Source organism: Salmo salar, chromosome ssa11 (genome assembly GCF_905237065.1).
Source record: "Salmo salar chromosome ssa11, Ssal_v3.1, whole genome shotgun sequence".
Classification (NCBI taxonomy): Eukaryota; Metazoa; Chordata; class Actinopteri; order Salmoniformes; family Salmonidae; genus Salmo; species Salmo salar.
In genome coordinates this window covers 87,477,589-87,503,104 of record NC_059452.1, presented here as the reverse complement: position 1 = coordinate 87,503,104, position 25,516 = coordinate 87,477,589, and the positions used below count along the sequence as shown (strand labels likewise).

The 25,516-nt window shown below is 40.2% G+C and overlaps 2 protein-coding genes across 3 annotated transcripts; one reads left to right on the top strand and one right to left on the bottom strand.

The window, feature by feature from the left end:
• Nucleotides 1-203: 203 nt before the first annotated feature.
• Nucleotides 204-7,807, top strand: mat2aa (methionine adenosyltransferase 2Aa). Its single transcript, XM_014128511.2, has 9 exons — nucleotides 204-504; nucleotides 2,732-2,809; nucleotides 3,016-3,138; nucleotides 3,269-3,381; nucleotides 3,496-3,639; nucleotides 3,828-4,046; nucleotides 5,604-5,786; nucleotides 6,001-6,134; nucleotides 6,315-7,807. Exons 1-9 carry the CDS (start codon nucleotides 414-416, stop codon nucleotides 6,415-6,417), a joined length of 1,188 nt encoding a protein of 395 aa, XP_013983986.1. The 5' UTR covers nucleotides 204-413; the 3' UTR covers nucleotides 6,418-7,807.
• A 201-nt stretch (nucleotides 7,808-8,008) lies between these two features.
• On the bottom strand, nucleotides 8,009-22,782 carry sftpba (surfactant protein Ba). Of its 2 annotated transcripts, XM_014128512.2 has the most exons (12): nucleotides 22,623-22,782; nucleotides 22,330-22,385; nucleotides 19,057-19,131; nucleotides 18,305-18,430; nucleotides 18,087-18,206; nucleotides 17,857-17,937; nucleotides 13,407-13,590; nucleotides 13,113-13,255; nucleotides 12,940-13,020; nucleotides 12,096-12,206; nucleotides 11,638-11,708; nucleotides 8,009-8,494 (listed from the first exon to the last, which is right to left on the bottom strand). In XM_014128512.2, the coding sequence occupies exons 1-11, from the start codon at nucleotides 22,675-22,677 to the stop codon at nucleotides 11,673-11,675; spliced, it is 1,068 nt and encodes a 355-aa protein (XP_013983987.1). In that variant the 5' UTR covers nucleotides 22,678-22,782; the 3' UTR covers nucleotides 8,009-8,494; nucleotides 11,638-11,672. The 2 variants fall into 2 exon arrangements, with proteins under 2 accessions (XP_013983987.1, XP_045545970.1); XM_045690014.1 differs by lacking the exon at nucleotides 19,057-19,131 and having other exon boundaries at nucleotides 22,623-22,780.
• Between the last annotated feature and the right edge of the window lie 2,734 nt (nucleotides 22,783-25,516).

Below are 25,516 nucleotides of genomic sequence, written 5' to 3'. Positions count from 1 at the left end.
CCTATACACCAATATTTCCCTCTATTCCACATACCGGTACTTACAACAATACATCAACACATGCTTCACCGTGGTACTACTTGGTGGGCGCAGTGTGTACTCGATCATCACTACACCCCCCCCCCCCCCACCCCGAAAAAAGACTACCTGGAACGTGTCCTTAGTCAACAGCCCCTCCTATACGTGGCAATTGGCTAAACAGACAGGACACGGGGACGCCCCTCACTGACGCGATTGAAGGATAAATATCAACGCCAGCAGATTGTTTCAAGAACACCGGCGAAATAGCCAAGTCTACAGAAACCCTCATTTTTAAATTGGGCAATATACTTAGTATCAGATACATCATATTTTGTAAACTACAGTTGACTGAGTTTAGCTAGATATACTCTGCAAATAACAATTCCTTTAAAATGAACGGGCAATTGAACGGTTTCCATAACTCACTCATTGATGAAGACTGCTTTTTGTTCACCTCTGAATCTGTTGGAGAAGGACACCCAGGTGAGTTTGCGTCTGTCTTATTTTAGCTAGCTAGTTTCTATTTTCCAACATTAGGAAAGGTTATGTGGTAGATTCAGCGAACTAGCAGCAAAGTGCTGCCAAAATGCCTGCCAGTCATTTTTACGAACACGCATAAACGTTAGCTAACATATTGTTCGTATGCCTCAGTCAGCTAGCTATTTGACTATTTTTCACGTTTGCTGATCTGAGTCGGCCGATATTATGAATGGGGAACACGAGCCAGTCAGGCCACGCGGGTTGCCTTCGCCATGGGATCGGGTGCTAGTTAGCTAATGCTAATCCAGAAAAGTGTGACACTAAAATACTTGTCTGGATGGTCAAGTCGCCACCAGTGTTACGTGGTGCGTTTATTGAAAAACGTAATATGTATGCCATTTTTATATATTCGTCGTTTTTCCTTTCATTGAATTTATTAGCACATTTTGGGCGAGTCGAACAACGGTATTACATCAGTAGACTGCGAGCTCGTGCACGTGACATGCGCCCCAGACGTAGTGCAACTGCGAGCGCGGACCAATAGGTTTTGTTGTCTGGTCATTGGGTTAGCGGAGTTCTCTAGCCGGGGTGTATTTTAGTTCATTGCAGTGCGTGTATAGTAACAATTGTGTCGGTGATTTATTTTGATTTGACTGAAGCATGAGACCACGGTGTACTAATTTCACCTCAAATCACCATTGTTTCATGAGCTGAAATAAAACATCCCAGAAATGTTCCATACGCACAACAAGCTTATTTCTCTTAAATGTTGTGCACAAATTTGTTTACATCACCGTTAGTGAGCGTTTCTCCTTTGCCAAGATAATCCATCCATCTGTCAGGTGTGGCATATCAAGACTATGATTAAACAGCATGATCATTACAGGGGACAATTAAAAAGCGACTCTGAAATGTGCAGTTGTCACACAACACAATGCCACAGATGTCTCAAGTTTGAGTGTGCAATTGGCATTCTGACTGCAGGAATGTCCACCAGAGCTGTTGCCAGAGAATTTTAATGTTAATTTCTCTACCATAAGCCACCTCCAATGTCTTTTTAGTTTGTCAGTACGTCCAACTGGCCTCAACCACAGACCACATGTGTGGGCGAGCGGTTTGCTGATGTCAACGGTGTGAACCGATTCTGTTCACCTCTACCGACAACAAACAATTGCATTTTATCGATGGAAATTTGAACGCACAGAGAGAGCGTGACGAGATCCTGAGGTCTATTGTCGTGCCATTCATCCACCTCCATCACCTCATGTTTCAGCATGTACACGATTCCTGGAAGCTGAAAATGTCCCAGTTGTTCCATGGCCCACATACTTACCCGACATGTCAGGCGTTGAGCATGTTTGGGATGCTCTGGATCATTCCAGTTCCTGCCAATATCCAGCTTCTTCGCACAGCCATTGATGAGTGGGACAATATTCCACTGGCCACAATCAACAGCCTGATCAACTCTGCAAAGGAGATGTGTCGAACTGCATGAGGAAAATGGTGGTCACACCAGATACTGACTGGAGTTCTGATCCAAGCCCCTACCTTTTTTTAAAGGTATCTGTGACCAACAGATGCATGTCTGTATTCCCAGTCATGTGAAGTTCATAGATTAGAGCCGAATGAATTTATTTCCTTATGAAGTAAAATCTTTGAAATTGTTTAATGTTATTATGTTTTTGTTTGCATTACAGTAGCTAGCCAGGGTTTGTGGCTACAGTCCTCATGTACAGGTTTAAGTGCAATGCTCACTCGACATTTGGGGGAGGGAGACGGCTCCATTGCAGCTGATTATCTAGGCTTACCTCCACCCTAAATATAGGTCTAGGCCTCTTCTCCAGGGACTGCAGTGCAACTGTGGGCAGCCTGTTGCATTATGTACCTTTTGTCACAAGAAGCTGCTTTAAGCAAGCAGTCAATGTTGTAACAATTCAGTGCATATGATAATCTTTTGAATTAAAAGCCAACATGGTGCTAGTGGTGAGACAGTCTTGTAGAAACTGGTTCCTATTACTGTCCCCCTCCTTGCAGGGCTGGGGGGGTGCCAGCCAGGATGTGACTGGACTGTGGTTAGGAATGTGGCTACTGTAGTGCTTTGCAGCTGTTGCTCATATTGGTCCATTGGTTTTGCATTTGCAGGGATAAACTGCCTGGGGAAGTGTTCAGCTGGGGCTTTTTATATTTTTAAGCAGGATACACCCCATAACTCCCACTTCTTGTTTGACAGATAAGATTTGTGACCAGATCAGTGACGCTGTGCTTGATGCCCATCTCAAGCAGGACCCTGATGCCAAAGTGGCATGTGGTAATGATCAAGCACCCATTAAAAACATTTCTATAGATTTGTCCATGTTGCACTAACATGACCTTGCTTCTGTCACCCCTTTATCACCCTGAATAGCTAATGCTCATGTTTACCTCACACCCACTCACTTTCCTTCACTTGATTTTCTTCCATTTGTCTCCTTCTTTCTCTCACATGCTTTCTCTTTCTGTCTGCATTTTCTTCAGAGACTGTAGCTAAGACTGGGATGATCCTGCTGGCAGGGGAGGTCACCTCCAGGGCCAACGTCGATTACCAGAAGGTCGTCAGGGACACAATCAAGTACATTGGCTATGACGACTCCTCCAAGGGTATTATGGCGAATTTGCTCTGATTAGATTAAATTGCTCACTTCCATTGAAAACATGGTTTTAAGAGGTCAGTGTTTGCTTTAGTAGGTACAGAAAGTAACACTGAGGTTTGACTATTCCCGTCCAACAGGCTTTGACTATAAGACCTGCAATGTCCTGGTGGCTCTGGAGCAGCAATCCCCTGACATCGCTCAGGGTGTTCACCTGGACCGCAAAGAGGAGGATGTGGGAGCTGGAGACCAGGTTAGATGGCTCCTGTCTTTGAGTGTTTGTGTGAGGAAGTGACTGGGCCTTGACCGTATGATAGTGTTTGTTTTTGTCCCCGCTCCAAGTGTTTGATTGTGTTTTGTGTTGCAGGGTCTGATGTTTGGTTACGCCACTGATGAGACTGAGGAGTGTATGCCCCTCACCATCGTCCTCGCCCACAAGCTCAATGCCAAGATGGCTGAATTGCGCCGCAACGGAACCCTCCCCTGGCTAAGGCCAGACTCCAAAACTCAGGTTAGATTCAGCACTGTAGCCCATGAACATCTATGCACCAAATATGGCAATGAAGTCATGTAAATCCCTTGTCCAGATCTTCGTAATGAAGCCAGCTTTTCAGATGCACTCCAATCACATGCAGGTATCCTAGTACCTTGTCAGACGTGTACCCTTTGAATGACATTTCATACCTCGTCTCCCTCTAGGTGACTGTTCAGTATAGGCAGGACCGTGGGGCCATGCTCCCAGTGCGTGTGCACACTGTCGTGGTGTCCGTGCAGCATGATGAAGTAATTTGCTTGGATGAGATGCGTGACGCGCTGAAGGAGCAGGTTGTGAAGGCTGTGGTGCCCACCGTGTACCTAGATGACGACACCATCTACCACCTGCAGCCCAGCGGCCGCTTCGTCATCGGAGGTCCTCAGGTGAGACTGAGAGATGTATTGTACACCACTGTCCTCAATAGACTAGAAAATGACCATCCAGAGAGATGTGATCAAGTAGCTACATGGTCAGTCAGATTTGTTTTTTAACCTGTTGAGGAAAGACGAACCCCTAGCCAACAGCCAATGAAATAGCAGGGTGCCAAATTCAAAACAACAAATCTCATCATTCAAATTTCTCAAACAGACAAGTATTATACAACATTTTAAAGATACACTTCTCGTTAATCCAACCACAGTGTCCGATTTCAAAAAGGCTTTACGGCGAAAGCATACCATTAGATTGTTAGGACAGCACCTAGACAAGAAAAAAACATAGCCATTTTCCAAGCAAGGAGAGGCATCACAAAAACCAGAAATACAGCTGAAATGAATCACTAACCTTTGATGATCTTCATCAGATGACGCTCCCAGGACTCAATGTTACACAATACATGTATGTTTTGCTCGATAAAGTTCATATTTATATCCAAAAACCCCATTTTACATACAGCGCGTAATGTTCAGAAATTTTTTGCCTCCAAAACTTCTGGTGAATGAGCACATCAATTTACAGAAATACTCATCATAAACGTTGATAAAAGATACAAGTGTTGTGCATAGGATTATAGATACACTTCTCCTTAATGCAACCGCTGTGTCAGATTTCAAAAAAGCTTTACGGAAAAAGCACACCATGCAATAATCTGAATACAGCGCTCAGACACCAAAACAAGCCATACAGATACCCGCCATGTTGTGGAGTCAACAGAAGTCAGAAATGGCATTATAAATATTCACTTACCTTTAAGGATCATCATCGGAATGCACTCCCAGGAATCCCAGTTCCACAATAAATGTTTGTTTTGTTTCGATAAAGTCCATATTTATGTCCAAATACCTCCTTTTTGTTCGCGTTCAGTTCACTATTCCAAATGCACGAGCAGACATAGTTAAAAAAAAAATATATATATATATATATATATATATATATATTTGTAGAAACATGTCAAACAATCTTTAGGATGTTTTTATCAAATCTTCAATAATATTCCAACCGGACAATTCCTTTGTCTTAAGAAATGAAAAGGAACTCGGCTCACTCTCACGGCTGTGCGCATGACTGAGCTCATGCCATTTTTCCAGAAACAATGTTCTAAAGACTGTTGACATCTAGTGGAAGCCTTAGAAAGTGCAATATGACCCACAGACACTGTATATTGCATAGGCAATCACTTGCAGAACTACGAACCTCAGATGTCCCACTTCCTTGCTGGATTTTTTTTCTCAGGTTTTTGCCTGCCATATGAGTTCTGTTATACTCAGACATCATTCAAACAGTTTTAGAAACTTCAGTGTTTTCTATCCAAATCTACTAATAATATGCATATATTAGCTTCTGGGCCTGAGTAGCAGGCAGTTTACTCTGGGCACGCTTTTCATCCGAATGTGAAAATACTGCCCCTTGTCCCAAAGAAGTTAAAGACATTTTGGTCTTGTCAACATGAGAGACATTTCCAAGGCTGTCCTGGGCTCCTTGGCTGACTCTCCCCCTCACAGGGTGATGCTGGCCTGACCGGACGTAAGATCATTGTGGACACCTACGGAGGCTGGGGGGCCCACGGTGGAGGGGCCTTTTCAGGGAAAGACTACACTAAGGTGGACCGCTCTGCTGCCTACGCTGCCCGCTGGGTGGCCAAGTCCCTGGTGAAGGCTGAGCTCTGCAAGCGTGTACTGGTCCAGGTCAGGATTGAGCTAATGGCTGCAACCTAATAATTTGATTTATGTCTTCTGTGGTTGTTTTCAGCTTGTGGATTCAGGTTTTGATTTGCTATAAGAGTCATTCACTTAGAACTGTTATGTATAACATTGAGATGAAAAGTAAAGATGGCATATTTTACAACCTGTCATGTGAATCTTGATCATGTGTGTTAATAAGAACTGGCTGTGTTGTCAGGTAGCCTATGCCATTGGCGTGGCCCATCCCCTATCCATCTCCATCTTCCACTATGGGACTTCTCAGAAGAGCGAGAGGGAGCTGCTGGACATCGTCAAGAAGAACTTTGACCTCCGCCCTGGTGTCATTGTCAGGTAGTGTGGAACAATGGTGGCTGCCAGTAACATATTTTGTTATCAGGGGTCCCATAGGGTCGGAGATGGTCCTCATGGGTCTAGGGGTTCTACATTTGAATGGTGACGGCTTGGTTTGCCCTCTAGTAATCTGTACATTTATTTACCCAGTTCAACACTATTGTGCTTTCTGTGTTCCAGGGAGCTCGACTTGAAAAAGCCTATATACCAGCGGACCGCTGCCTATGGCCACTTTGGGCGGGAGGCCTTCCCCTGGGAGGTCCCCAAAAAGCTCAAATACTGAACCCCCTCACCCTGAGCTATGGGTGTACTACAGAAAAACCTACAAGCTCTGGGAGGGACAAATGTCCACAATCACCCTCAAACTCTCATCCCTAAAGGAAACATCTTACACTCCTGTCCCCTCTACCCATCTGCAATTGCTTGCACACCCCCTGAAATCCACTTCCTGTCTTTCCCTCTGACAGTTGTGTTTTGTTTTCACAGAAATGTATTTTCTCTCTTCTCCCTCCTGTTTCTCTACCTATCCCCCACCCAATGTTTCTCTGGTTGGAGAAATAACTGATGGCACATTTTAGGGCTGAAGAGTGCTAGGAGTTGCAATAGGTAATTAGGATGTAAATCTTGTCCCCTTAAGTGTTTACGATTAAAAGTAAAGTTTTTGCCATTTGTCAGATGTAACCAAAAACCCATTTGTCAAAGTGGAACTAGATAACTCGAGTTTTCTTAAACTATAGTACCTTGTTTGGAACAGTCATCCCTTCAGACCATGTTTTCTGACGTGTTACAGAGAAGTCAGAAGCTTCTAATGAACTCTGGTTCTGTTGGGATGTACGTTTTATCTCTATTCCCTCTGTCACATCCTTTGTCAAATTAAGATTACATGTGAAAGTTCTAGAATTTTCTGTTTGTCCTTTTCTGATAGACTAAGGTAAAGGCAAGGCACTTCCCCTCTAGACAGTGACCACTGGGTGTCGCTAGAGAAACTCTGCTTCAGTCTGCTCTCGATGGGCTCTCTTCACCATTTTGATAACTCAATACTTGAAAACTAACGTACGTGCTTCATTTTTGACTGCCTTTAGGGACCTTTTAACATGGATGCTGACAAGTGAGGAAGGTTAACTTAAAAAAAATAAACAACAATTAAAAATCATTAGAGCATTGTTTTACCCTCTGGTTCCTAAAGTGGTCCACAGAAAAACTTTGGGTTGCAGCCACTAGGTGGTGCTCTAAGCATTTGCCAGTGTTATTTATATTTTGGCGACAAGGGTTTGGGAGATGACTGACTTCGCAGAAGTATTTTAAACTCCCCCCCCACATGCCCACTGATAGAAGCAAAAGTCTGGCGGGTGTTGTACAGAGAAACCGGCCTCGTTTACAATGCTCTCTCTGTTGGGTATGTGCGGACTGCATCATTTGCATTCTGTACATTCTTTTTAAATCTATTTTTTAATTTTTGGTGGTGAGGCTCAGTCTGGTTACTGAAGGTGTAAAAGTGCCTTTTTTATGTTTTTACCTCCCCACACACCCTGCCTGCTCCTGCTACCATCTCCAACCCCTCACCTGTGATGCTCTCTTGATGCTTACATCCCCTCCCCCTTGGCTCAAATGTTCCATTTCCGAAAGACTTGAAATGCTCCCATGTGAAACTTTTGAATAAAAGTCTACCCTGATGTTCTGTACGTCATTCCTTTTTTAATTGTCAATATGCAACTCTTGCAGCACTAACCTCCATGGGTACTGAAACAGAAATACATTAATTGGGAGAGGTAGACTATCGTGTCCCTAATGAGGACACAATGTAATGTACAATGTTTGGAATTTCACTACACCATTGCTCCTGTTTGTAGAAATTATTTACATGAAAGAGCCAGTCAATGGGGAAAGTTATTTTATTTATTGCGTGATTTAATTTTGATAATGTCAGTAACCATAAAATAATGACCATGAAGAACACAACCAATATTCATATGAGGATTGAGGTCACATGTAAAGCTAAAATCACAAGCGAGGTAATCTGATCATTTTCCTAGTACATTTAGCTTTGTAGACCACCTTTACTGCTAATATAATGTCTCTAAATAGTTTCAATGTCTATCATGTTCTCTTAATCGCTAGCCCGCAGGAATGCATTGATTATTCATACTGACTGTTGTGCTGCCGGCAAATAAAAGTACAGAAGAGTTTTATAAAATCATATCATTGGCAAAATATTCAGTGCGATGTTCATGTGTGAAAGTGTTATCATATAGAACAATATTGGCACAGTAAATAGCATATTTGTAATTTGATGTTGAAAGCTTTGGGATCTTCCATTGTAGCAAAGGCCTCAGGCTCTCTCAAAGTCTTGGATTATCAATCTGAAAAGAGAGTGGGCGCAACATTTATTTAAAAGCCGAGTCGTTTGTGTGTGTGACAACCAGTTCATCTGAAACCTAAATAGCTTGCCTATCATAAGATGTATTCATATTTGTGTTACTAGGGTCGGTTTAATAAATCATAGGCCCCGTGTCTTTGTTTTTTATAACCCCCCTTCCGGACACATCCTAATGTTTTGTAAACCCATTCCATACACAAAATTGCAATTCGTTGTGTGTTAAATATAACCTTGAAGAAAAAGCCCCTTTGTAATAATGCATAGGCTACAGTTGAGTAGATTTCCATTTTTTAGTTGTTGCAGGGTCTGGAAAATGCGCCTTTTCATGCAATTCTACATAACATTAGCAGAATCTCTATTAATGCCAAGCAAATGACTGTGAGAGTGGCTACTCTGACAGTGACAAATTTATCAATAAAAACAATCTGGCCTTGTGGCCAATGAAGCGACACACAGATTCAATGTAGCCTACAATATTAGTATACAAAACATTACCAACACCTGCAGTATATTATAGGCTACCGTTGGCTACTAAATAAGTTGCACACTGACTCACCCAATGAAGAAGAAGCCTAGGCTAGTACTCACCGGTGATGGCCAATGCGCTGTTCGTGGCAACAGCATATCTCATGATAAACTACTTTGATAAACAGTGATACTGTTCGCTCAACAACAAACAAATATTCTACAAACAGATTAGTCTTCTCTTTTCAGCAGTAGGAATTTGCTTTCCAAACTATGTTTTTCCTGCAATTGTTTTTTTTACCTGTATGTACTGTGATAACATTTAATCCACCGTTATTCTCTGTGGCTACATTATGTTCTCTGGTGTATTTTGAACATTGAGAGCGGGTTCCTGTAAACCCTTGCATTAAACCGGCCCTGTGTGTTAAAATGTGGGATTAAAATGGATTTAATTGTAATAATGAGAACTTGTTCTCAACTAGCCTACCTGGTTAAATAAAGGTGAAATAAAAATATATATATATATAAATGAGCTGAAATTAAAGATCCCAGAAACCTTACATACGTATTAAAAGCATTTTTTTGCACACATTTGTTTCTATCCATGTTAGTGAACAATTCTCTTTTGCCAAGATAATCCATCCACTTGATAGGTGTGGCATATCTAGAATCTGATTAAACAGCATGATCATTACACAGGTGCACCTTGTGCTGGGGATAATAAAAGGCCACTCTAAAATGTGCACTCTAAAATGTAAACAAATGCAGACCACATGTATGGCGTCGTGGGCGAGCAGTTTCCTGATGTCAACGTTGTGAACAGAATGCCCCATGGTGGAGGTGGGGTTATGGTATTGGCAGGCATGGACAACAAACATAATTGCATTTTATCGATGGCGATTTAATGCACAGAGATACTGTGACGAGATCCTGAGGCCCATTGTCGTGCCATTCATCCACCTCCATCACCTCATGTTTCAGCATGATAATGCACAGCCCCATTTCGCAAGAATCTGTACACATGTCCTGGAAGCTGAAAATGTCCTAGTTCTTCCACGTTACTCATTGAGCATGTTTTGGATGCTCTGGATCGACGTGTACGACAGCGTGTTCCAGTTCCTGCCAATATCCAGCTTCTTCGCACAGCCATGGAAGAGGAGTGGGACAACATTCCACAGCCCACAATCAACAGCCTGATCAACTCTATGTGAAGGAGATGTGTCGCGCTGTATGAGGTAAATGGTGGTCACTCCAGATACTGACTGGTTGTCTGATCCACGCCCGTAACTTTTAAGGTATCCGTGACCAACAGATGCATATCTTTATTCCCAGTCATGTGAAATCCATAGATTAGGGCCTAATGAATTAATTTAAATGGACTGATTTCCTTATATGAACTGTAACTCAGTAAAATCTTAGAAATGGTTGCATGTTGCGTTGATATTTTTGTTCAGTGTATGTTGAATTTCATATTTGACATATATTATTTGACCTTGTTTCAATGTTGATAGTAAAATGGTATGTTTGAATGCAAAGAGTGTGCAAAGCTGTCATCAACGCAAAGGGTGCCTACTTAGAAGAATATAAAATATATTTTGATTTGTTTAACACTTTTTGGGTTACTACATGATTCCATATGTGTTATTTCAAAGTACAAAGTAGAAAATAGTAAAATAAAGAAAAACCCTTGAATGAGTAGATGTGTCCAGACTTTTGACTGGTACTGTATGTCTACACTATCCAAGCAGAAGATACATCTCTTTCAAATGTTGATATGTGGTTGTGTTCATAATTCAATATCCAGTTTCTCTACAAAATAATGATTGATATGTTGGATTTCCGTCTCTCAGTTAATGAATAGCACTAAATCAAATCCAACTTAAATGCACTTCAAATATAGTTTTATTTGATTTATTCCTATTCTTCAACTTAGAATTTTGGTTGAGATGGAGACATAAATCCAACATATTACTAACTTGTAGATCAACCCACCGTCCTTCATTAAAAATAAAATATCCAAAGGTAAAAGTGTATTATTAATATCACTAACTACTTCTAAACTTCCAAAGATCCATTCAACCATGGATGAATGATAATACTGTATGAAAGATGATCTCTTCCTAAATATTTTGTCAAATTATACATTTTGTATAATTTGGTTTCTTAGAAACAAGGGGTGGCTTAACTTACCCTTTCCCTCAATTTACCCCTCTCCCTTACTGGTTGATGACCCTTTTCAAATCCAATGTATTTCCATGTTGATTCTATGTCACAATATGTTGACAAATTTTGTTGAAACAACAATGATTAAATCAGTGTGTGTGTCCAGTGGGTTGTCATTCAAAAGTCATGTCAACCCCTATTAATTCATGTGATTTGTTAGGCCAATTTGTACTCCTGAACTAATGTAGGCTTGCCAAAACAAAGGGGATGAATACTTATGCATCAACTGTATTTTAGTTATTTAATTTGCATACATTTGTAAAAATGTACAGTATTTTTTTTCACCTTGACATTATGGAGTATTTTGTGTAGATCAATGGCCAAATGTCATAGTTAAATCCATTTCAATCCCACTTTGTAAAGCAACAAATGGGAAAAAAATCCAAGGTGGGTGAATACTTTTTATAGGCGCTGTATTTACATCAAGAGTCAACTTACCGTCCACTTTGAGAGTAGGTGCTGGGCAGAGGTTCTTACTTCCACGCAAACTTCTGGCAGATTGACACCATCTTTAAAAGACAAATTGCATGCAAAGATTGAAATACCTTTGTTCTGTTATGAAATGTGTACTATACTTTTTTGTATTTTCTTGATGTATTTCCTATTGTGTAATTTCTTGTATGATTGCCACAGCCTTCCCAATGGCTCAGTTGGTAGAGCATGGTGTCTGCAACGCCAGGGTTGTGGGTTCAAATGCATGAAATTAAATGTATGAACTGTATTCACTACTGTAAGTTGCTCTGGATAAGAGCATCTGCTAAATTACTAAAATGTAATGTTAATGATTGTGTGATGCAAGACTCCCTTAGTCTTAAGAGACGTTAGTCTCAATAGGACTCCTTGATAAAATAAATAAAGGTAAAATAAAACTTTGTTGGTGTGTTCAGTGGCCTTACCCCGCATTCCAGGGCAGTCTTGAGGTCTCTGCAACTGTAGCTGGTGCCCAGAGAGCATGGGTCCCCTCCCTGTTCTCCTGCCTCTATCACTCCCCCACACAGGCCCACTCTCTGAGAAACAAAGAAACTTAAAGTACATCCCCACCACATAGAAATTTTGAATTAATTAACCTCTACGGGATCGGTGTCCCCCCGCGGGACGGTTGAGCTAACGTAAGTAACAAAATAAATTCCCAGGATATAGACATATCTGATATGGGCAGAAAGCTTGAATTCCTCTTAATCTAACTGCATTGTCCAATTCACAGTAGCTATTACAGTGAAATAATACCATGCTATTGTTTGAGGAGAGTGCACAATTATGAACTTGAAAATGTATTAATAAACCAATTAGGCACATTTGGGCAGTCTTGATACAACATTTTGAACAGATATGCAATGGTTCATTGGATCAGTCTAAAACTTTGCACATACAATGCTGCCAACTAGTGGCCAAAATCTAAATAGCGCCTGGGCTGGAATAATACATTATTACCTTTCTCTTGCATTTCAAAGATGATGGTACAAAAAAAAATACAACAAACTCATGTTTTGTTCTTTGTATTATCTTTTACAAGATCTAATGTGTTATATTCTCCTACATTCATTTCACATTTCCACAAACTTCAAAGTGTTTCCTTTCAAATGGTATCAAGAATATGCATATCCTTGCTTCAGGTCCTGAGCTACAGACAGTTAGATTTGGGTATGTCATTTTAGGCGAAAATTGAAAAAAGGGTCAGGTCCTTAGTGACTTTCATGTTATGTTACAGTGTGTTGTCGAGTGAATCTAAACATGACATACCTCACACACATCAAGGGCAGACTCTGGTTTACCCAGAACCCCCTTCAGCTGGTGCCCATGACGCTGGGTAAAGCCATCACACTGAAAAGAGAGAAATAAGACATGAGCCCAGAGGCATCTATAAGGCCCCTATGTGAGATGAGAGGAGATGTAGACCAGGGGGCAGGGCTGACCTTGGGCAGGGCCTTGGGGTGGAGCTGGCAGACAGAGGCCAGGAAGGAGGAGGTCTGGGGCTCTGAAGCATTGGAGCCCAGCTGTAGACGAGTCAGAACCGCCAGGGTCAGACAGGAGTCACAGTCAGACAGAGGAGCACTCTCTGAGAGGGAGAGAAAGAGGGAGAGGAGAGAGGGAAATAATAGAGAGACATTTCAAAACAGAGGATTATATAGAAGAGGAAATGATGCAGAGAAAATTGATTATATGGTGGTGGTGCAAAGCAGGGCAGGAGGGATGAACAATGAACTCACCCAGGACAGGCGTATCCATGCCATGACAGGCTTCGACAAGGGTGCATATGGCCTCAGGGGTGGCGTAGGTCAGGAGCATGTCCATCAGCATCTTACCATACTTCTCTATCAGGTTCTCACACTGCTTCCTGTAGGACATGGGTAGAAAACCACACACCTTCCCCAGCAGATCAATCACAGCCATCTGGGAGGGGAAACAGATACAGGGCATTGGGAAAAGGATTGTTTGTGTGTGCGTACATGCACACACATGTAGGGTGGCAGGTAGCCTAGCGGTTAAGAGTGTTAAGCCAGTAACCAAAAGGTTGTTGGTTCAAATCCCCAAGCTGACTAGGTGAAACATCTGTCAATGTGCCCTTGAGCAAGGCACTTAACCCTAATTGCTCCTGCAAGTTGCTTTGGATACAAATGTCTGCTGAAATATAAATATGTGTGTTAGTGCACAACAAACTCTGATTGGTAAGCTTAACACTGTGGGTGTACAATTGAATGCTTTTTAAGTGTTTAGATGAGAACCACCAGAATGTATTTTTATAAAGACTTTTCAAAGTGTTGCCCTTTTAACAGTGTTACAGTGTATATTTCCTAACACCAGTGATGTAGGTATTGAACACTATATTGGGTGACGACAACACTTTTTAGTGTGTTCCAACTGATAGTTTCTAACACCAGTGGCATTTAAATGTTTCACTAACTCAGTGGTGTTCACTGATACCGTGTATTTTGGAATTTGAATATTACTCTAACAGTTTACTAGCTTATAAACTGGCTACATCACATTATGCTGGCTTGCAAAATTATGTGTAAATCCTATTGAATTCCAGCCAGATTGAGGATATCCAACAATGTTTACTTTTACCTGCAACCTGCATTTAGAATGACTGCCAAGGTAGGGCTCGAAAAAATGTAGACTACCTAAACTATCTAAACTGGAACAACCATCTCAGCAACGGGTGCAATAAATCCAACTACTAACAGATTGGATTAGTTTAGAAAAATGTCATGTTATTTACATTTGTGTAGCATAAAATCAATGTACATGCAAAAAAATCTAAAAATCTACCTGCAATTTTTACAACTCTTAATTTAAAAAAGGCAGTTGTTTCAAAACTCTAAGCACATTTTCAAATGACTAATTACAACACACAAAATCATACAGTCACCTTTCCATAAAACTTAATCATCTAGAAAGAAATACATTTCACATTGCAATACATGTTCATATAAAAGTAATTGCCTTTCACAATGCAATGCTCACATTACCATTGATATGATTATCTCCTCTTTTGTTAAAATACATTTTACTGTAACTTAATCCGACTGCTCTGAATTAATGATCACTTAAACATTTGGTAAACCTATAGATTTGACATGTCAACTGGTTTGTCTACTACAGATTTTGAGAACTACATAATTAAAATATATGTCTGTAAAGTAGAAACATAAAAATTATGATTTACTGTATACTCAAATGTACTACTATGATGATGACTATGATGATTTTACTTCACAGTACATAAAAAACAATCTGACATTGACAAGATCAGATATGTACTGTACGTAACAAATCAAAGTTTATTGTTCGCATCCACAGATTAGCAGATGTTACAGCAGGTGCAGTGAAATGCTTGTATTTGTAACTCTAACAGTGCAGTAATACAATATCAATACAATACCAATATGCAAATAATCCAGAAAGTCCAAAACAAGAAAGAAATGCATCCCCCAGTACTGTAATATTTGCCATTTACGTAGCAGATACTTTAATCCAAAGTGACAACAGTCTACACATTTTGGTATGTGACCCCAGTGGAAATCAAACCCACAACTCTGGTGTTGCTAGTGCCGTGTTCTTATGAACTGAGCCACGTACAGGACCAATACAATACAGAAGTACAATACAATACTGTAAAATACAATACATGATTACAATACAGGTGGAAGATTGCCATCCCCATGAGCGTACCACCCTCCTTCAGGCCATGGATGAGGCATGCAATGATTTCAAACCAGACCTAAATCAGACTTTGATTTGCAATGCTAAAAGGTTATTCCCAGGTGCATGAACAATAAGGATATTTACTTTGATTTTGATGAGAACCTATGTCCAAATGCTCAAGACAGGCCTGATGCAAATTAGTGCCTGCTAAACATTGTTTCTTTCATTTCTTTCATTTGATTACATTTTGAAAGCTGTATTCAATGATCACACCTTTGATCACACATGGGATAGTGTACCTAATATGAAAACAGTGTAATGTACTGTAATATACAAGTGTTACTAGTATGGAGTTTTGTACTAAGAGTTTTGAAAATTCACCACAAATTCACCATAATACAGAAAACTGTATTATTATTTTTTTAAATCACTTTGGTACAATTTTCACAAGTATGTGTTACATTTTCACAATACTAAACACAAAAATCATCAAAATGGCTAATGTTTTTAATACTCTAAGCACATTTGTAATTGACTGAGTACTACAAATAAATTCACAAAGTCACTTGTTCATTGCACCAAATCACTCTTTCAATTTGGATGCATAATCAACCTAAGTATCTGCTTTTCAAAATGCAACATTCACTTGACTTTTGATTTGATGTTCTTATTTGTTGTTAACAATACAAATAATCAGACAATCACTTAATCAAACTGTTCAAAACTGATAACTACTGAACCAAAATTATGCAGTGCTTGTAGTTAGCATATACAGTATAGTTTGATAACTGCTGAACACAGTAAATGTATATATGTTTGCCTCATAAATGTATCAATCTGAAATCAATTTATGATGGAAGGTAAACCAAATCATATATGTATGTGCCAGTGTGCTTCAATAGGAAGTGGAAAGAGTCACTCTATGTGCTACCATTTGGAACGATAGTGTACTGTACAATGATCTGATGAAATACCTGTGTTATATATAACAATATAGTTCACTCATTATCTGAATTTCATTGATACACTGTAAGCTGATGAATTTCAAGCAGACAGGCGATACTGTATCATTTGACAAGTCCCGTTGTCACGCCCTGGCCATAGAGAGGTTTTTTTATTCTCTATTTTGGGTAGGCCAGGGTGTGACTATGTTCCTTTTTCTATGTTCTTTATTTTCTATCTTTTGGCCGGGTATGGTTCTCAATCAGGGACAGCTGTCTATCGTTGTCTCTGATTGGGAACCATAGTTAGGTAGCCATTTTCCCTCCTTATGTTGTGGGAAGTTGACTTTGTTTATGGCAATTAGCCTTTAGCTTCACAGTTTGTTGGGTAGTGTTTATTGTTTTGTTCGGCGTCTTTTCTAATAAAAATAAGATGTACGCTCACCACGCTGCACCTTGGTCCTCTTTCAACCGACGTGACACCCGTAGAAAAGGTGATCTTGTAAAATGTAGCATAGGGCAGAAATAACATACAACACCGTGCTACGTTTTTACAGTAGCCAACTCCTTTCCAATACCCCAATTTCTGATGATTTGTCCTACCTATTTACTGTATAAGAATAATAAAATGTAAAACTGATAGACATATTTCTCAAAATGCTCACAATCTGCCATTGGATACAAATTATATATATTTTTGCAAGTTATAGTCAAATACTGTATGGAAAATGATATTTACCATCTGCTATTCTTTCTATTCAGCACTTCAAAAAGAACAGTTTTGAAATGCGTGTCTTGTATTTTTTGGTATTGGACTAAATGGTAGTTAAAATGACTAAATGGTGAGCCTGTCATTATCTGATATACTGGTGACTAAATTAAATGTTCTCATGGTATTTCATTAATTTTGCATGAATGACTCAGGGGTGAAAGGTGTGTGAAACCTCTATGAATACATAATCAAAGGTTCTGAACATAAGATAGGGGCATTACAAGTGTTATCAGTTTAGAGTTTTGTTCTAAGAGTTTTGAAAATATACAACTTACATCTGAAAAATGTGCCAAAGTGATTGAAAAAAAAGAGAACACTAACACAGGCAACACCTCGATTGAATAACAGTATTTTCAAGATATGAACAACAGCTGGGGTGTGTGTGTTCCTGTGTGCATGCCTTTTAAACAAATAGAATCCCTATGGCAGGGTTCCCCAACTGGTGACTGCGGGTGTTTTGATTTTTTGGACATAAAAAACTGTAAAAACACCAGGATATCAGCTCCAAGTGATTTTAATTGAAGAAATCTGTTCCCAGGTAGGCCTATTCCCAAGTAGGCCTATTCCCACGCATATAGAGAGAAACCTGATCATATACAAATGTAAACAAGGTTTGAAATTATTATGTTTTAGTCAAACATTATATCTGTTTGGGCTTCTTGCCGTCAATTTGCCTTCTACAAATTATTTGAAATTCTGTTACGGCCCCCCTGACCATCTGCTCAAGAAAATAATCGTCCCGTGGCTGAATCTAGTTGATGATCCCTACACTAATTCTATTTCTATGGCATGCCTTACCTCAGTCCTTATTTTCGGCAGCATACTCTCCAGTGACTTGATAAGATATATGCAGAAGGTACATTCTGGCGAGAACTGCACCTGGTAGACAAAACAGAAAGAAAACAGAGGGAGAAAGAGAACAAGATAAAGACAGACAAACAGTCAGGTACAGACAAACAAAAACAGTCAGCGGGACGCAGAGTAGAGGTCAGAGAGAGAGTGCATTAGTCCTGTTCTTTCTGTCTCACCTTTGACATTGTCATGGCTGACTTCAGACCCTCTTGAATGTGATCGGTCAGCAGGCTCTGCTGCTGGCTGTCTGACTGGGAGCCACACAGTCCCAACACGGTACACACCTCAGTGGGTTTCTGTGGGAGAGGAGAGAGGCTCAATTCAGGCTCATTCAGTCAGAATTATATAAAAAATAACAAACCAGGATCTTTCTCAACCTCCCGCCAGCACTTACGAAGAAGCTGGTCAAGAAGGTGATGACCAGGGGGAGGTTCTTATCCACTTGCTCCCGGCACAGTTTGGGGGACGCAGGGCCTGGCATGAGGTCACATAGTTTCTCCAATTCGCCCCTGATCTCGGCCTAGGGATGGAGGAGTGGGAGGCATCAGTTGAAATCATTTTGTGTCACATTAAGGAAATTATGTGTTTTACAATCATTAAGCCATATTAGAGAATGTATTAAAAGCTACAGTAAAGTACATTTATTTTTGCATACCACTGGTTTGTTTGGCCACTGACTGTGTTTAAGAAGAATGAACTATTCAGGGGTGAGATTACACAGACCGAAGTGCCTGACCAGCCTCAGAGGAAAGGGGAACTTAGAAGTCAGAAATACACTGTGAACTGCTTTTATAGTTACTTTTAAATAGAAAAGAGGAAGTGGCTTTCTAACTCTCCAAAACAGCAACGCAGAACAGAAACACAAACTGTACCACTTGTGTTGAGTGAGGGTTTGTGGGAAAAAAACAGGTGAAAACCATTTCAGGAACTGAAAGTGTCTGTTGTTTCTCATTGTGTGCGGAAAAGAAACCTGAATGCTCTATCTGCAGCAACAAATAGGAAGAAAAACGGACCCAGGTGAACGAGCATCATATGCACATACAAGTAGTACTAATGTGATGGTTATATGTTTCTGGGTGTTATTATGAATGATTCAAATGTATGGTATGTATGGTTCAGGGGTGCATGTTCTGTCGATGCATTCACCTGTATGTCCGGGTTGGAGATAAGGTCTTTAAGGAGTTCAATTATTTGGGTACAGTCCTGGCAGCTGTCCCCTTTCTGAGAGGAGGAGAGGGAAAGAGAAGAATGCCAACTCAAAGCTGTGGCGGGATACTGAGGCAAAGACATCCATTTATTCTACTTAGTATATAAGTGGAAGTTGACATTATTCCTGAAGGTACTCCCTGAAAAGCAGTGCTGGATTTCTATGAAATGTTATTTTGTGTTGCAAAACATGTCTCCGGTCTTTTATACCTGCTTCTATAGTCTATAGACTGAAAACCTGTTTTAAAGAAAACATAAGTGAAATTGGCTCGGTTCTTATTAAGACACAAAATATTATGACCCCATCACTGAAAGATAACATTCTCAAGAACATGTATGTGTCTTCTGTTTCCCTATACAATGCCCACAAGCTTCATTAGAACAGAGTCAGTGGAGGCTCCTCATAGGAGGAAGGGGAGGACCATCCTCCTCAGTGAATTTCATAAAAATAAAAAGAATGAAACATTTAAAAAGTTATCCTTTTTAGATAAAACAATTCTAAATATATTCATGTCAGCAAATAATTGATTAAAACACAGTGTTTTGTAATGAAGGTCTACAGTAGCCACAGCAGCACTCTGTAGGGTAGCACCATGGTGTAGCCGGAGGACAGCTGGCTTCTGTCCTCCTCTGGGTACATTGACTTTAATAAAAAACCTAGGAGGCTCTTGGTTCTCACCCCCTTCCACAGACGTACACAGTAATTATGACAACTTCCGGAGGACGTCCTGGAGTGGTGTAAAGCTCACCGCCATTGGACTCTGGAGCAGTGGAAACTCGTTCTCTGGAGTGATGAATCACACTTCACCATTTGGAAGTCTGACGGACAAATCTGAGTTTGGTGAATGCCAAGAGAACGCTACCTGCCCCAATGCATAGTGCCAACTGTAAAGTTTGGTGGAGGATGAATAATGGTCTGGGGCTGTTTTTCATGGTTCGGGCTAAGCCCCTTAGTTCCAGGGAATGGAAATCTTAACGCTACAGCATACAATGACATTCTAGACGATTCTGTGCTTCCAACTTTGTGGCAACAGTTTGGGGAAGGCCCTTTCCTGTTTCAGCATGACATTGTCCCCGTGCACAAAGCGAGGTCCATACAGAAATGGTTTGTAGAGATTGGTGTGGAAGAACTTGACTGCACAGATTCCAACCTCATTGCCCGACCTCACTAATGTTCTGTGGCTGAGTGGAAGCAAGTCCCTGCAGCAATGTTCCAACATTTCGTGGAAAGCCTTCGCAGAAGTGTGGAGGCTGTTATAGCAGCAAAGGGGGACCAACTTCATATTAATGCCCATGATTTTGGAATGAGATGCTCGACGAGCAGGTGTCCACATACTTTTGGTCATGTTGTGTATGTTGACTATGAGGTGACAATCATGGTGAACAGTCATGATATGAAGGTTTGACTTTTTTTCGCCTGGTCACAGATAGCTGATGTGTTGTGCACTGAAGTCCACAAGCGAAGGAAAAAAGTGAGAGGAGGAGAGAGTTGCGAGAAGGAATTATATATACAAGGAGCAAAGTGATCATGCTGTTTTTATGTGGCTGCTATGAAAGTCAACTGTGAATGCGTGTGATCAGGGGTGTATTCATTCCACCATTCTGTTGAAAAACGTTTCTTAAACGGAAGCAAATGGAATGAAACGGGGATAAACATACCTGAATCTTTCCAATAGAAACTCTCATTTGCATCTGTTGGACTAATGATTACATCCTAGATCAGCTAGATGCAAGCAAGAGTGTGCAAGGCAGTATTGAATGTGTCACTGTCTGTCACCTTGATTACTCAGTTATCTCAACCTCTGCACCTACATTATAAACTTTCATTCATAGGCTAGGTTGTAGCAACCTCATGATGGGAACAGGGACATTTTGAGTATCATATAGTAGCCTAAACCTATAGATGTTACATTGAGCTGGGTGAATGGAAAATTAATGACAGTCATCCAATATGCTCTAATAGAAATAAGGCCATGCTCATAAAATATACAATTATCCTCCCTCATTTTAAATGGCACCTACCCCCACTGAACAGAGAAGACAAGACCAGGCACTAAATCAGACTGGGAGAAAAGTTTCCATCTACAGTTTTTATGCAAGTAAAGTCATACTGTATGAGAAAAAATCAAGACAGCTGTGATGGAAATAAGACATTTCGGTACAATTTTATAAATGCCAACAGATCATTTGTTAGTTGACATCGTGGGATTTTTTCTGTCGGTAAAATGAATTATTCGAGAAAAGGCGCTGGAAACGAGTTTATGTGCAAATATTGATATAATAACCATCATATGGAAGTAAACTTGGAATCACGCGATGACATGTTGTGTGGTCCTCCCACTACTAGGTCTACTCGGAAAACCACGCCGTTTTTAAACTACGTACATATGAACTTGTTTATGATGAATTCCACAGGGTGGTGAACGTGCACGGCGATGAGTTTGATGCTCCTTTCCAATAAATATTTAGGGTCTTAATCTGGTGACATGATGATCGATGCTTAACTGCAGTTTGACAAATACAAATATTCTGGCTGTTATCCATAATAATCTCATAATGTGACTAGCCTACCCGTACAGTCTACCCGCTCTGTATTTACGTGTTGTTGGCTAGAGCGCAGGTGCCAAGCACAGAGGAGGCACATTTGCTATTTTACGCAATAATTTTTGTGACAAAACTACCAGTAGAGTTGAACATGCAATTGAAACACACTGAACTCTAGATTTGTATTCGATACATGAACATTTTAGCGAAAAAACATACTTCATTCAACTTGAAATACTGTCAAAAGTATTGTCAGACTGATTTGTAATAGACTGCCATAGCCCCAATTAAAATATTAAATAAACATTGGCCGTTGATTACATAACCTTTGGTGAGAACACAAAAAATGTATTAATTAATCAAAATGGGATCATGGGCGAAAAAATTTGGGGAACCCCTGGAACTAATCTGATTGATAATGCTATTGATAATTATACTTTATTTGATTCATATACTGTAGTAATGATATTGATTATGGAGCACATTATCTGGTCATTTTCTCTTAGTAAAACACATTCATATTTCTATATTTTTTCTATATATTTTTGGGCTTTTTGAATCCTGCCAGGTGGTTGTTAGTATGCAGCACAATGTTGCATACACTGGGATTCCTATATTTTGTGGGTTAAAGGGGGGAATCATTGTTTTCAAAATAAAAATAGTTCTTACTTTCAGTTTGTCCCAGGCGTTTTGTGTTCCCTCCCCACCGACAACCCTTGCCAAAGCTGTGGAAAGATAAAAATATGAAGAAAAATAAAATCTGTTATAAAAATGTGTCTCCATAAACACTTTTTTCCATTTGTGGTTCTAAATGTCTCATGAACAAGATTATATATTTTAATTACATGTTTAATTAAAACATGAATGTATATGTCAATAATGGACATTGAATTAAATATACTATAACATCATATTCATATGTTATAGTATTAACCGAAACTGTGTGCAATTGTATAGCATACCTGTGGTCTGGTAAGAAATTAAGACAACGAGTGCAAGCTTGAAAGAGGCCATCATAAGTCAGTCTCTTTCAAAGACTACTTGGAAAATGAATAACCGCTCAATGTAGGACTTGGGTATAGACAGGGGCCAGCTGCCACAGAAAGCCCTCGCCAATCAGAGCTTGACAGAAAACCACAGGTTGAAGTGTGATAAGCTATTTCTATTCTCTTTGGTATTGCGGAACTGAGTTGTACAAAAGTAATGAGGGTCCCAATTCAATATAAACTGTATCTTTTGTTTCAGTATCTGGATGCTATAACAAAACCCACGTTTTATTTATTTATTTTATTTAACCTTTATTTAACCAGGTAGGCTAGTTGAGAACAAGTTCTCATTTACAACTGCGACCTGGCCAAGATAAAGCAAAGCAGTGCGACACAAACAACAACACAGAGTTACACATGGAATAAGAAAACATACAGTCAATAATACAATAGAGAAAGTCTATATACAGTGTGGGCAAATTAGGTAGGATAAGGGGGGTGGGGCAATAAATAGGCCATAGTGGCAAAATTATTACAGTATGGCAAATTAAAAGTTTGGGGTGATAGATGTGCAGAAGATGAGTGCAAGTAGCAGTACTGGGGTGCAAAGGAGCAAAATAAATAAAATAAATAACAATATGGTGATGAGGTAGTTGGATGGGCTATTTACAGATGGGCTATGTACAGGTGCAGTGATCTGTGAGCTGCTCTGACAGCTGGTGCTTAAAGCTAGTGAGGGAGATATGAGTCTCCAGCTTCAGTGATTTTTTCAGTTCGTTCCAGAAATTGGCAGCAGAGAACTGGAAGGAAAAGCGGCCAAAGGAGGAATTGGCTTTGTGGGTGACCAGTGAGATATACCTGCTGGAATGCGTGCTACGGGTGGGTGCTGCTATGGTGACCAGTGAGCTGAGATAAGGCGGGGCTTTACCTAGCAAAGACTTATAGATGACCTGGAGCCAGTGGGTTTGGCGACGAATATGAAGCGAGGGCCAGCCAACGAGAGCATACAGGTCGCAGTGGTGGGTAGTATATGGGGCTTTGGTGACAAAACCGATGGCACTGTGATGGACTGCATCCAATTTGCTGAGTAGAGTGTTGGAGGCTATTTTGTAATAGCCTCCATAAACTGCATGCTTTCCTGATGATTAGTAGTGGGAGGACCACACATCACGTGACTCCAAATTTGCTTGATATGATGGTAATATTTGCACATAAAAGGGTTTCCACTGACATTTTGCACATAATTCATTTTACCAACTCAAAAAGATCTCATCTTGTCTAGCGTATTTGGTTTTGTGGACATTTGGAAAGTTGAAATTTCTCATCCAACATGTACTTTACTTGCATAAAAAGGTTGGATGGAAACATGGTTTGAATCATGGAAAGAGCAGGTGTGCCTAATGTTTTGTACACTCAGTGTATATACTGTGTTATAAGCCGGATGGTTCAGCGCTGAATGATTGGATGAAAGCCGTGGTATAGCCTGTACTGTATACTTTGTGTATGACAAAACATTTCTTTTTACTGTTCTTGAGTTTGCAAGAAAGGCATTTCACTGTACTTGTGCATGTGACATTAAAATTTGAAACTTCTAATTCCGTTGGTAACCAGGTTATAATAGCAATAAGGAACCTCAGGGGTTTGTGGTATATGGCCAATATACCACGGCTAAGGAATGTATCCAGACACTCCTCATTACGTCAAGCGTAAGAACAGCCCTTAGCCCTGGTATATTGGCCATATACTACACCTTATCGGGCCTTATTGCTTAATTCTAGTCAAGGTTGATCCTATAAACTACTGCTGTATACACCTTTTCTGTTCAATAAAATAAAATAAAATTGTATATGTCACATACGCCGAATACAACTGGTGTAGACTAGACAGTGAAATTCTTGTTTACGAGCCCTTCCCAACAAAGCATAGTTTAAAAATACAAATAAAATACAAATATATTGAACAAAAATATAAACGTAACATGCAACCTTTTTAAAGATTTTACTGAGTTACAGTTCATATAAGGAAATTGAAATAAATTCATTAGGCCCTAATCTGAGAATTTCCCGACTGGGAAGAGAGATATGCATCTGTTGGTCACAGATACCCACTCCTCTTCAATGGCTGTGTGAAGTTGCTGGATATTGGCGTGAACTGGAAGACACTGTCGTACACGTCGACCCAGAACATCGCAAACATGCTTAATGGGTGACATGTCTGGTGAGTACGCAGGCCATAGAAAACTGGGACATTTACAACTTCCAGGGGCCATGCTTTATCATGCTGAAACATAGGGTGATAATGGTGAACTAATGGTACAACAATGAACCTTAGAATCTCGTCATGCTATTTCTGTGCATAAAATTGCCATCGATAAAATGCAATTGTGTTCGTTGTACGTAGCTTATGCCTGCCCGTACCATAAATCCACTGCCATCATGGGGCAGTCTGTTCACAACGTTGACATCAGCAAACCGCTAGCCCACATGACGCCATACATGTGGTCTGCGGTTGTGAGGCCGGTTGGACATACTGCCAAATTCTCTAGAATGACATTGGAGGTGGAGGTGGTGGTAAAGAAATGAACATTCAATTCCCTTGCAACAGCTCTCGTGGACAGTCCTGCAGTCAGCATGCCAATTGCACATGCCCTCACAACTTGAGACATCTGTGGCACATTTTCGAGGGGCCTTATATTGTCCCCATCACAAGGCGCACCTGTGTAATGAGAATGCTGTTTAATCAGCTTCTTGATATGCCACACCTGTCAGGTGGATGGATTAACATGGCAAAGTGGAAATACTCACAAAATTTGAGAGAAAGAAGCTTTTTGTGCGTATGGAACATATCTGGGATCTTTTATTTCAGCTCAT

Excerpts from the sequence above, each read along its gene's own strand:
- mat2aa (XM_014128511.2), top strand. The coding sequence starts at position 414 with ATGAACGGGCAATTGAACGGTTTCCATAACTCACTCATTGATGAAGAC. Across the intron at positions 2,810-3,015 it reads TGATGCCAAAGTGGCATGTG|AGACTGTAGCTAAGACTGGG; the intron begins GTAATGATCAAG and ends CATTTTCTTCAG. Across the intron at positions 3,640-3,827 it reads GGCCAGACTCCAAAACTCAG|GTGACTGTTCAGTATAGGCA; the intron begins GTTAGATTCAGC and ends GTCTCCCTCTAG.
- sftpba (XM_014128512.2), bottom strand. The coding sequence starts at position 22,677 with ATGATGGCCTCTTTCAAGCTTGCACTCGTTGTCTTAATTTCTTACCAG. Across the intron at positions 18,431-19,056 it reads TCTCCAACCCGGACATACAG|GCCGAGATCAGGGGCGAATT; the intron begins GTGAATGCATCG and ends CTCCATCCCTAG. Across the intron at positions 18,207-18,304 it reads CCTTCTTGACCAGCTTCTTC|AAACCCACTGAGGTGTGTAC; the intron begins GTAAGTGCTGGC and ends CCTCTCCCACAG.